Source organism: Embiotoca jacksoni, unplaced genomic scaffold (genome assembly GCF_022577435.1).
Source record: "Embiotoca jacksoni isolate LCO1_2020_lvr unplaced genomic scaffold, fEmbJac1.0.p SCAF_8, whole genome shotgun sequence".
NCBI lineage: Eukaryota > Metazoa > Chordata > Actinopteri > Embiotocidae > Embiotoca > Embiotoca jacksoni.
This window is the reverse complement of record NW_027185436.1, coordinates 19,468,944-19,481,900: the sequence shown is the minus strand read 5'-3', so window position 1 is coordinate 19,481,900 and position 12,957 is coordinate 19,468,944. Positions and strand designations below refer to the sequence as shown.

The 12,957-nt window shown below is 40.7% G+C and overlaps 1 protein-coding gene across 11 annotated transcripts in view; it reads right to left on the bottom strand.

The window, feature by feature from the left end:
• The window catches only part of ncor2 (nuclear receptor corepressor 2), an 85,467-nt gene that overhangs the window by 66,053 nt on the left and 6,457 nt on the right, over positions 1 to 12,957 (bottom strand). For all 11 annotated transcript variants that reach the window (XM_069138523.1, XM_069138525.1, XM_069138524.1 and 8 more), the window contains exons 2-3: positions 1,049 to 1,241; positions 134 to 249 (exon numbers count right to left, since the gene is read on the bottom strand). In XM_069138523.1, coding sequence (XP_068994624.1) covers positions 134 to 249; positions 1,049 to 1,153 — 221 coding nt within the window. In that variant the 5' untranslated portion in view covers positions 1,154 to 1,241. The remainder of the gene's footprint in view (positions 1 to 133; positions 250 to 1,048; positions 1,242 to 12,957) is intronic.

The window sequence follows — 12,957 nt, the reverse complement described above, 5'->3', positions numbered from 1 at the left end:
TACATACAACAGAACTCAGTAAAGTAGGTAATATAAAAATGTCAACGTAATAAAATGCACGAAGAATCTAAAAACAATGGAAATATGTTGCTCGTGAGAGAATAAATTGTATGTATGAGCACGGGGTTCCTACCTTTCATTCCCAGGCTGAAACTCTGAAAGTAAGGAAGGCCGACGCCGATGGGGCTGGGCCAGGTGGGAGCTATAGTCCCTGGCATGATGAGAGTGGTAGTCAACCAGCCCCACTTCCTGGAATACAAAAAATAACAAGTTGTCAGCACACCAGAAGCAGAAAGCTTGCATTAATTCCTTCTCCTTGAGAATAAAGCAAAAAAAAAAAACATGATAGTAAAACATTTTTTTATTCTTCCATTTCCTGCCTTTTTTCTCCTGTAAAATATAGTCTTCTTCTCTCCAGCTCTTATTTCTCCCGCTCCTTCCATTTGTTTCATAGCCAAGTGGGGCAACGCATGCAACTACCGTAAAACCTGCATCTCTGCCAATCAGGGATTGCAGGACACAGTCCATCAACCCTCATCTTCTCTTGAACGCGATGACAAGCGGGAGCAGTCGGATTAACTACAGGTGCAGCTGTGGGGACCTTGGGGGGGGTTAAAGCTTTGGATTCTCCCGCCATTCAATAACAAAATAAGCCCTGCCAACACTGGAGGTCACTGAACGAACTTTTACAGCAGCTAAAGGGAGTCTTCTTTCAAGCGCAGACAGCTTTGCCTCTGATGCGTAGAAGAACATAATCTTGATAATTAGGAGATGTGTGGGGAAATAATAGGGGGGGCCTCAATGTGACTCCACAACGAAAACATGACCTTTCAACTCAAACATCTAATGAGAGAGCCATTCTGGGTGCACAATGTTTCCGTTGGAAAAACACCAGGGGGGCAGGGGGGGGGGGCTCTGGGGTGAGGCCCTCTGCAGCGTTTCTGAGTCCCACCCTGTTTACTAAATATCCAGCAAGTAGGCTGAGCCCGAGCTACAACTACATTAACATTAACACGTAAAAATGCTGTGGCAATGCCGGGCCTCTTACCGTGTGTGCCCGTTGCAGCTGCAGGGGTAGGGTGGCAGGGTTTGGCAGGTGCCGTGTGTCCACAGTCCTCCTGCCCTGCGGCACAGACTGGGGATGAGAGGACATGCTGGCACAGCCGCTTCCTCTACAGGCAGGAAGTGGGTGTGGCTGTAGAGCAGTTGCACATTATCAGCTGTTTCATTTAGCCTGCAACCTGTAAGAAAAAAAAGAAAACATGAGCCATGAGACACTGTTTGAAATTAAGCAACCTCCGCAGAATTTCTTTGGATACTTTCATACCTGCAAAGAGCAAAGCATAAAACTTGTGATACTCATGACTATTGCTGGGAAACTTTGATGTTTTCTGGATGGCACCTCCAGAGTATCTCGAGATGAAAGTGTGTGTCTGTGTCTCCTCCGGATATCAGGGTCATCACCTCCCTACCACAGCTGCCCCCCCCCCTTCCATTGCTTCTAGTAAAGGAGTGAGAATCCCTGCACCTGCTAGACTCAAACCCCTCCTTCGCTGCTTACTGAATGGCCTACTGTCCTCACACTGAGGACTCAGGCAGAGAGCAGCCAAGTCAAGCAGCTAGCCGGTAAAAATAATCCAAGTTTAATGGGGGTTTAGAGGCGACATAAATAACTCCGCGCCAGATAAAGATGTAGGCTTCAACAGTCAGGCACTAGAATTAAACTCCAGCTGATGTTACGTAAACCACAGTGGCCTCATCTACAAGGAGTATGTCATATAACAACCACGATGATATAAGAGAAAACAGCCGGACACTAAGCTGTAGCACAACTCAACCTACACTTAGAAGCAACAGGAAGAGGTAAAGAATGAACACAAATCCTATTACTGCACACATTGACAAAACGTATCTATACTGAGAAAATTAAAGAAAATTCCGAAACAGAACATCGTGGACATCAGAAAATTAGTTTCCATCTTTCAGTGGGTTGGATGGATTTGTGAAATTCCATTCTAGCTGCCGTTCGGCTTTGTCCAACCTGTTACTGCGGTATTCTCGAGCACTCGGCCTTTGATAGTAGTAGTAGGTGGACTAGCGCTCTTGACATGTGTCCCTGTGACTCCTGCCAACAGAGAAATTAGCACTCCTGCCAGTTCTATGGGCCGCTGACTAATGACGCCTCTCTCATAGCTCATGTTTCAGCGCTGTGTGAACCACACAACAAGAGGTACGGGGGCAGCTCTCGACATGGCACTGATCGAAATCTTGACAAGACGGCAAAGTGCTCTAAGTGGACTGCAATTTTGTTAACCGAATGGGAAAGCCAACACCGCTGAGCCAACCCCTTAAAAGTGCAGAAGAAAAAAACAAAATACCGTATTGATAGGAATCCTAATCGTAATTAATTGAGTCAGAAATTTTTAGAAAAATAGTAGAAATGAGATTTAACAGATCATGCCGAGGTTCTGGTATATCATCCGCTCTCTATGACAGAGTAAAAGAGAGAGCTGGTATTGTGCTGATTCAGGTCAGTGCTGGCTTAACGGCAGAACAACAATGGAACAACGTAGAATTATGGTGCAACATTACCACTTTGAATAGACCGTGTGGAAGAGGGTTAGAGTGTATCAGGGTGTAGATACAAATATGAGTAGCGGCAGGACAAATTCTTGATTATTATTTTACTTCGAAATGGAAAAACTTTAAGTGAAAACTAAAGACAAATGCATTGGATCAAAGCCACATCCAGTGGTGGTTTATAAACTGTGATATTTATGTAACACCAATGGCAGGTAAGCTATGAACCTCTGTTGGTGGCTGTAGTTCCTCAGAGTGGTTCCTTTAAAGTCTCTGAACTAGGATAGGCTGAGTAATAACCTCTGAAACCAGCTACTTTTTGTAGCACTATAAGGTGCCCACATAGTTGGCATAGTAGAAGTTGTGGTAGGATGCCAGCGTGCCAGCCTCCATTGTTTGATTCTGGTTTGGACTTTTTTTTTTTTTTTTTTTGCAGCACAAAGAGGGGCACTATCTGCCCCTTCCTTCCTGCTCCACTGTCACAAACACAAAGTGTCACTTGATTTTAGTTACGCAAAAGGCTCTATTACGAAAGGCTGAACATGGCTCTGGCTGTAAGAAACAGAAGAGCTCTGTAAACATAGGATCATAGAGGCCCCAGGATGGGAAAACACTGCTGCAAGTCACACACCAACTGGAGACTGTGCCTTTGTGTCAAGTCGTCTAAACTATGGCTTCAAATATTTTCATGAAAGTAGTGCACATCCATCTTTTGGTCAGATAGACCCGAGTAAACAGACCACACAAAGGGGAAGTCCTTGAGTAGACCTCACTGCTGACAAAATACTAGATTAGAAAAAAAAAAAAAAAAAAAAAAAAAAAAAGTATTATATTAACATAGTAGGCAATGCTCTCAAGAAAGAGCAGAAAAGGAGGCCGGAGAGACAACAAGGGGTGAGAAAAGCCAGAAAAAGTACTCGGAATCCTCTTTGATGAGTGTCCAGTCCAGAGAGATTCCCCCGAGAAGGGAAAAACAAGTCTGAAAGCAGTCACAAGATCTGCAGAGGACAAAAAAAAACCTGAATCAAGATGAGAGGACCGACACAATGAAAGAGCTTTGACATCAACTCTGAGGCGAAAGGGGCCTTCCAGACGAGAGGCTAAACACATGCACTGGCACCGCTACAGACACCCACAGGCAAGTCCATGGCTCGCTGCCAACACTGCAAATGAACTCGGTCACCTCACTCTCTAGCGTGCTTTCCTTCTCCACTCTTTTATTTTTTGCTTTCGTCTCTTCCACAGAGCAGAGTGGGCCTCAGCCTTCAGCGGTGCAAGCCAATATTTCATCCTCTTACACCCCCCCCCCCCTCAACCCCCCCTCCCTCTCCATTTTAGGAACGGTTGTGGAAATACTAGCACAGACGGCCTCCAGCCTGCCAAGGAGAGCAGGAGGTAGACTTCAAACAACAGTTTAATTCTACTGACATAAACAGTTAATCAAATCTCTGTCTAGTCGGACTTGGTAACTTGACAGTCGAGCACTAGAATGAGAGAACAATGGGTTTAACAGCTTGGCCTCATTCTTTGCTGACAAAATTAAGAAAAGCTGTCAGGTCAGGTAAAAGGTCCGTCCTGGCCTTGTGTCAATTTTAAACCAATTCAATTAGCATGACACGATTCGATCCCATCAAGTATATAACCTTGGAGGAGATTGTGCAACATTTGAAATCCTCCTCCTACCTTGTTTTTTTTTTTTTTATAACTGAACAGCTTCAAACATTTTGCAAATTGTCAACGCTTTTGTACTATTAGGCTATTTCTAAGAGGTACTAAAAGTTGACAGTATTAAACTACCTTATCTTCAATGTAGACGTTTTGCTGATCAACAATTACAAGGCCTTTTTTAAACCTAAAATTTATTAGGAAAATGGGGAAGGGTTGTTTGAAATGATTGTTTAGATGTTTTACAGTCAGGATTTCAACCACACCATAAAATGAAACAACAAAAACAACCAAATACACTTTTATTTTAAGATTTTTAATAACTTAATGACTATTAAAAAATTCTATCATCACTAATCCCTGTTAGACTTTTAAGACGAAACTGAAATAATTTTTTAATGCATTTTGAATGGAATTTAATTCAAACCCAAAGAAGAATGATTACATCAGTGCTCAGCTTCCGTTGCTAAGCATTCTCAAAATCTATATTTATGGACATGGCCCCAACTTTTAAGATCCACATTACGACAACTACAAAATCCGCTTTCTATCACCTTTACAATATATCAAGAACTAAAGAGTGTCCTGTCTCAACAGGACTTAAAATTTTTTTTAAAAAACTGCCCATACGTATGTTTTCAGGAGGCTCCATGACTGTAACGATGTATTTACTGGTCAAAAAGTCAAATCAGCTGCAGCTGATTCAGAACACCGCTGTCCACACCAAGAGCAGGAAAGTGAAATAAATCATTCCAGCTCTCACATCTTTGCACTGACTTCCTGTGTGTCAAAGCACTGGCTTTAAAATTCTACTGTTGGTTTATGAAGCACTAAGTGGTTAAGACCAGAATACCTTTCTGATGGACGGTTTCACTTTGAACTGCCCAGATCCCGCAGGTCATCTGGGTTGGGACCAGTCTACTTACTGTTCCTGAGTTATACTACACACGGTGAAGCAACATTCAGTTTTTATGATTCACACAAATTAAACCTCCTGCCAGAAAACATGAAGGCTGCTCCAATTCTCATTTGCATGTTATATTTGCGAATGCACAGGTTACATCTGCGACATCTATTCATATTCAGGAATGTTTTTTTTCCTCTTGTTTAATCTGTCATGTTCTATTTTAAATTATTTTTATATTGTGTTTTAGATCATGTTCTTCTCTTGTAAAAACCTATTAATGTATTTATTTTTACATGACCTTGAGTTTTGCTTCTATCTTGTCTTGTAAAGCACTTTGCGTTGCTTTGTTGTTGTTGCAAATAAACTTGCCTTGAAGCACATATTCTCATAGGAGGTATGATAGCATGGCTTCGACCTTGATACAACCAAGAATTGTATCATTGCAGTAGTAGTAATACACTGTTAATTCTGCACCAGTACAAAATATGTGGCTCGTATTTTGATACAGAAAATATACATTGTGGTATTGAGCTGTCGTCGTGGACTTCAGTTGTTATTATTACGACAGTCAACGAGGGACAGTGGTTCCAATCAAAGGAGCTGCCACGAAAACACAGACAAGTAAACTGTAATGGGCATGAGGCTCGGTCTGGGAACAACACGAGAAGTTTATAAAGCAGTGCCCTAGAGAGCAGAGCTCATGTGAGGGGGGCTGCTAAGACTCTCCGCTGAGGAATGTGGCACCCTGTCAGGTCTCATAAGGATTTATCTCCCAGGAGCCTCATTACCGAAGGGCCCTGGAAAAGGAGGCTCTCTCGCTTGCTCACTCTGCTGTTCACTCACCCTAAACCTCAATTGTTCAGAAAACTATACATGCATGTAAACAGTTGCTTTCCAAAGGATTTTCCCAAATGTTTAGAAACAGAATTCTTCCTGACGAGCATTGGTAAGGGCCAGTTCATGGTTTACGGCACACAGAACAACACTAGGTCAAAACCTACTAAATGTATAAAATTGCTAAAGGGCATTTACATTGAAACTGGGGCTTTTAATTTGAAAACTCATGCGGCATTCGGCATGTCAGTCATTCACTCAGTGACGGACATCGGGTTTCTAGGGATGCCCTCATCGTCCAGCTAAAGTTTCACTTGGTGTTCATATTCTAACATCTTGTAGAAATAATATATTGATTTCATATTTTCATACGTGTTCCTTTCCACCAACGTCCATCCAGTCTTTTGTAGAGTCAACTCTTTGCAATCTTACAGCTAAATCTTGAGGAACTTTAGTAATTGGCTTCAACACTCATCTGTAGTTGCTCGCTGCTCTACTCCCACACTTCGCCTTCCTCCCCATCCACTCAAATTTAACAGAGAAACAAAACCTCCAATTAATCCACAGAAGCTTCAGAATTGGGCCCGGAGAGGGTTTTTTAAGGTCATGGTGCGGAAACAAGGTCAATCTACACAGCTCAAGATCACACTGTGGAAGTACTTGTCTTTTCCAAATGACCTCACTCACTTTGTTTTATCAGAAATATTTATGGGGTTCTCGATGACACGGCCATTACCCACAGCTTCAGGCAAAGACCGTCTCATTTCATTGCCTTCTGTGCAATAAAGTCTCAATCTTTGAACTCTTACATGATCCATGTCTCTTGGCCTGTGTTGACAACCACACGGCATCAGTTAAACCAAATGAAACAGTGAAGTAAAGGGGAGGAAGGCACAGTAACAGCAGCACAACAGTAGGGAAAAAAAAACTGTAGTGCAACTTCCACTGCAAAGCAATAATGTCCAAGACTGCTATTTTCCTTCTAAACCCACCGGCATTAAAAAAAAAAAAAAATGGGACAATAACACAACATCAATGAGGTGCAGAGGTCAATAATGTAAGCTTATTTTACTGTGGGTACATGCTTTACCGCAAATACCGCTCACAAGATGAACACATGCCTATCATTTAGCAGGAACAACAACAACAAAAACTCAAATCTAACAAACCTCATCAAAAATAATGTAATACTCAGAGGAATCAAAAGTCTTTTAATCCAAACTAATAAGGTCCTTCAACCAAGGAAGTTAAATTCAAACCAAAATATAGAGAGAGGCTATAAAAGGCAGCGGGTGGTTTAATTATTCCCTGTGTGCCAGCTTTGATATATATTGCAGTTCCTGGCAGGCAGGTGGCTAGCACATAGCTTAATAGTAGCAAATACTTAAAGAACATCCCAACACACCAAGCTGATTTGCTTTACCTCAGCTCAACTTTCAAATAGGAAATGTGCGGTCACAACACCGTCAGCAGCTGAGGGCGTTGTGAGAAAATCATGAACACTCTCAGTCAACTTTGACACTATAATTTGTCTGATGGAAAGAGCTTCAATCATCTCCCTTAACCACAGCCTGTCACACCTCTCATTTTGAATCTGACTGAACAACACTTCTTATCACGCCAACAACAGCATGATTAGTAGCAGCCACAAGCAAGCAGAGAAAAAAAAATATATAACGTGTTATGAAAGTGAAAGTGGTAGTATGTAGTATTGACAGATAAACAGTGTTCGAATGCAGCACATAAAACCTCCTAATACTGATCATCTTTAGCTAAAAGAACAAAGGTAATGTTGCTGAAATGGGTTGTCAGTTTAGATTCAAAAAGAACATCTGGTTTATTCTGTGAAATTGTGGTCTAATAGAGTTTAAAAGGATTTTAGCCAGCAAATATAAAACACTGTTAATGTCTACCATATATGACTTTTATTACACTATGGGTTTCATACTCATAAGACAGGTCAAAAGTAGGTCAGGAGGTACTCAAATACAGTATTGAGCTGGAGGAAATCAAAGCCCATTTCACAATTACTGTAGTTAGGAGCGTTAAACTTGGCTTAAGTAAATCATGAGCCGTTACGCCGCATTGGTAAAGTAGCTGCTAAAAATAGAAATGTGTCTGTTCATTAGACATACAGAAGATGGGCAACTGGAAAACACAGCTAAACTGCTTTCCGTCTGTCAGACAAAAAAAAAAGAAAGAAAAGAAAAACAGACAACGAAGAAGTACATCCTTTTAGGATGTGCTGCTACATCAACTGTTACAACTATCCAAACACAAAGCAGAAGGGAGCTCAGAATTGTTATCACTGGTCCCTAAATATCACGGTTTCAAATCCACTTTTGTCAAGTTACGTCTTTTTCTCTATTGTTGTATTTTGTGTCACAAGACAATGAATTAAATGGATTAAAACCTGAGTATTAGACATTAAGTCAGCTTTGCAGTGGACTGTAGTGCAACTATTTTGTGGCTGTAAATATATTTTTTTAATCTTAGGCGTGAGGTGTATTAAAGAACAAAAGAATTATAATATGTAGTAATATACCTTTATTTGTTTTAGCTACTGCAACAAGAAATATACTAAATGACATCTCTAAAAAGAAATGTTAAACTGTTAATTTTGTCTATTGTTGTGCCCTTTAGAAACAACTAAAAGAAAAATATCACTGGCTAAACATTGAGTTACATGAAGGTTTGCCCCGAATCCAAAAGTTTTGGTAGTTGGTACCAAATTCCACTTAAAGTCCACGATGCTCGATCCCAACTTGGGGCCAAATCATCGGTTCTTGTGGCATCTCTAGTTACTTGTGTGATATTTCAGAAAAATAAACAATACATTGATCAGACAAAAATTTTACGGAATATATATATATATATATATTGCAACACATATTTACGTATATTTATCAAAAGCTGTGTTTCAACACACAGATTGTAGACGTGCGTGTCTGAAAGGGTTCGGGACGAGAGAGTGCCGCGTCCTATACGTGCAGATGTGGTTATCCAGCTGTATCCCTGCTGTACAACAAAGCCACTGTTGGATTTCCTGCCGAGTATCCTCGCTGCTGGCCGCCTCAGCGACTGTGTGAAATTACATAAGGCTCGGCCTTCCCCCTCCCCGTCCCCCCCTTTTTCCCCCCTCCCGGCGGAGAACTGGGGCCTTCACACACTGCCTCAGCCAACTGCTGCTCCCCGTAACCATGGAGGCAAAGGCACTCTACCAAAACACACCAGAGGATCTAAAAGCTGCTCCCTCTGTTCACAGACACAGGCTGACATCAGGGAAACACATTTTACATAAGCGCTCTGATCAATTCATTATAACTAATAACAATCAACTGCAATCTCGCTTGTTCTCGACTCCCGACCTCGATACGTTTCTACCAACGATCGAGTCTTCAGGGATACATCCCCACGCCAAACACACCAAAGCAGAAAGCGAGAACACAGTATTTGTGTAATCATTTAGATTACACGAACATTACATTTTAATGAAAGTCTGTACCCAACATTGCCTAAAGACTCGAACATATTCCGTCTCTATCATTACTGCTTATTTACATGAAAACACGTGTGGTTGAAGCTATATGCGTGCTGCTGTGTGGGTTTGCGTGAGCCCTACCGAGACCCTGTAACACCAGGAGACCCAAACTGTTTTAATACTCTGCATCGCCCCACATGACGACTGAGATGAACATATGTTCTGCACACGTGTGTGAGAGAGAGAGAATAACATGTGAGCTGCATGTTTTCACAACCCATAAAGACAACACCTGCAGAGAACAAAACAAAGCAAACTAGTCAACGTTACAAGTGACACTGAACAGTTTTGCTTTGCTTTGTCCTTCCAGGAAGGCTGAAAACACAAAGTGGAGCTGCAAGGAGAAATACGCAGAACATTTGTGGAACAATAATGACTGCAGAAAGATTGTGCCAAAAGTCATGAGATTTGTTTCTTTGTTCTAAGACATGCTGCATTTGTCTCTGAAGCATGATGTATTAGAAGTGTGTTCTTTATTTGATTTGGTTTGGGATTTTGTTATGTAATAAATTGCATTGTTACTGTTTGTTAGTGATGTGTAGCACATGTGTAAAATACATTTTGTTTGTTTGTTGGTGGTTTTGGCAAGAAATTAGAGGAGTCTGACTGATGCTGGTTGTTTGGGGCCGAGAAAAAAAGATTCCAAGATTGATATACCGGTCTATATTATTTATGTATATACTGTATACCCACTATATAAAACTTGTTTGTGCAATTATTCCTCAAATGTGGTTATCAAATACTTTTCAAAAATACATCTTAAGTATTGTGATGTTACCAAATCGAGAGATAAGCATATTGTCCAGCCCTAATGCCTACAGAACAATTACCTATCAGACATCACATCCCCATTATTATCATAATTATAGCAACAAGAAAAACAACAAAACGAAAACATCAATGCAAGACATTCCAACCCACAATAAGACAAATTCACAACAACAAAAATCGATGATGTCCATGATTATGAATCAATAAAGCAATTCTACAAAGGTCCTGCCTGGTAAAATGAATATGGTACAGACAAGGAGTTGTTTGAATTGCAGTTTTACACTTTATTGAAGCAAATGTTATTCTATGGCTGTTGCTGAAGTGGTGCGGATAATTATTTGTTGGTTACTGAGTCACAAAATGACTCTCAACAGATCCCCCTTCTACTCGGCTCCGTGGGACACGAGGTGATATCGTTTCTGTGATGTACGAGGTCCCAACTTATGACTCCCTCTTTATTCTCGGTCGGCTCTGTTCTTAAAGCCCACCTGACATTCAGCTCTCCAATCTGAGCAGCAGGAAGTAAAACTGAGGAGTGCACTTGTCTGCCGAGGTGACCTACTTCCTCCGCACTGCTAATTAATTATTCAAGAGCTTTGAAATGTTCTTCTGTATGGCAGCGTGCAACCCGAGTGCCTCTGTTTGCCCCTCATGATAGCAGCCTCACAGAGCTTCCATTTATGCATGAGAGGGTGCCAGAGAGTGTGTGTACATTGTGACAGTGTGCATGTGTGTGTGCAACGCCAAACACGACTGTCCATAGATGCCAGTGTTATTTCCATCGACGGCATAAGGAAAACATCCCCACCAATATTTGATAAACAGGAGGAGGAGAGTTTTGAAATACAAACATTTCAAAACGCGTAACAGACATCAGCTTGATTTCAAATGGATTTAGGGGACTAATTTGTTCCAAACTGAACCGTCATGGATCCAGTGTACATGTCAAGACAGGCGCTGAAATCCTCAGACAAAAGCAAAGTCTAACCTGTAATTACACATTCATGCCTTTCACTGTTGCACGTCACCTGTGTTTCCACTGTAAGATCATCAACCCTGAGGTGGAAGCTCTTGGCTGCCTTTTCTAACGTGCTTTAATGTTAAAATAGCACACTACTGTTTTATGTAACACACGTTCCTAGTAGAAGAGGTAGGCTAATCAGAGAGAGAGAAAAAATATAATGCTACCCACCACAGCTGCAGCCTACACACAAACAAGAGTAATGTCCTATAACATGCTGTCATCTGTGTTGCGTAACAGAGTCAAGTGAATCACTTACCACAAAGCCATTTCTAATCTCTGCTGATCCACTATCTGGCTCTCTGTTAGTATGTTTAAATATGGGTGACTGATTTTAATAGCAACTCCATCTCATAGCCAGGGAAAGCAAAACAGAACGCCTTATGAATGATAAATGACTAACTTTGAATCAATATCTAATAGCAGACAAAACAAGATGCAAACAAAGGGATATTATCAGAGGTTTTTAAATCAAATTCCTTTGGAACACAATAAGCACTGACAAGTAACTCTGTGGCCCGTTAACAAGGACTTATTTGACCAATCAATTATATTGTTGGTTTTATAAATTAACCAAAAAAAAAAACCAAAAAAAAAAAGGTTAGTTCAACTGGCACCTCTAGTACTCTGTATTGCAGCACATTATGGCAAAGGCACACTCTCAAAACACTGGGGACATCTAACAATACCAAAATATAAAAACACAGAACAGTTGTTTAGACTATTGTTTCAACAAAAAGGCCACGTAATCAGCAGCTTTAAAAATATTATGTCACATGAAAGGTCATGGGATTTTACTGGCACAACGTCTAGGCACTACATAAATACTATGAAAGAGTCTAAACACTCAGTCAACCTAAAGATTCACACAGTCCATAATCAGCAACTGTGTTTGTACTTCCTTAAATTTGTGATGTCACAAACTTACGGTCATGTCATATGTGCCCCACCAGTATAGCCCACTGTCCAACCTTTTATCTGGAGGAATGCACAGAGCGGTCATTCTGTCTAGGAGCTAACAAGCCACAAGATCAAAGTAAACCTGTTGTTAGCCTGGGCGTGCCTCCGAAAAGCAGCCAATCAGAGGAGAGAGTCAGTGATATTATAAGCTGTTTTGTGTCGTTAAGATATCGCTGGTAGAGCTCCACAAAGAAGCTTAAGAGAGAAGATGTAAAACTATACTGAAATGGTTTTGGTACTTAAAACCACAAAAATATTTTCTTTTGGATATCGAGACAGAAAATAAAACACTAGAAAAGTGTAAAATACGGGACCTTTAATTTGGGGGCCGGGGAGAAGACTTAGCAAAACTATTGTTAAAATATGGACATGTAAACTGATATTTACACAAATCTCACAAGTGTTCCCTTTATTTTTTTCAAATATTTTTTTTTAATGATTTTTTTTTTTTATTATTGTGGTAGCAGAGATATATTCTTTTTATTATGGGTATGCAATTTTCGAGCAGAGGTCTAAAAAATAGGTGTGTTTTAAAAGGTTAATTGTTTACATATACACTATGTAGGCAAAAAGGATAGCCTGTGCTTGTGTATAATAAACAGTGAATTTTTTTGCTCAGTGATAGCTGCTCGTGAGCAATATTTATGAGACAACATGGCATGTCCACTAAAAGAAGCG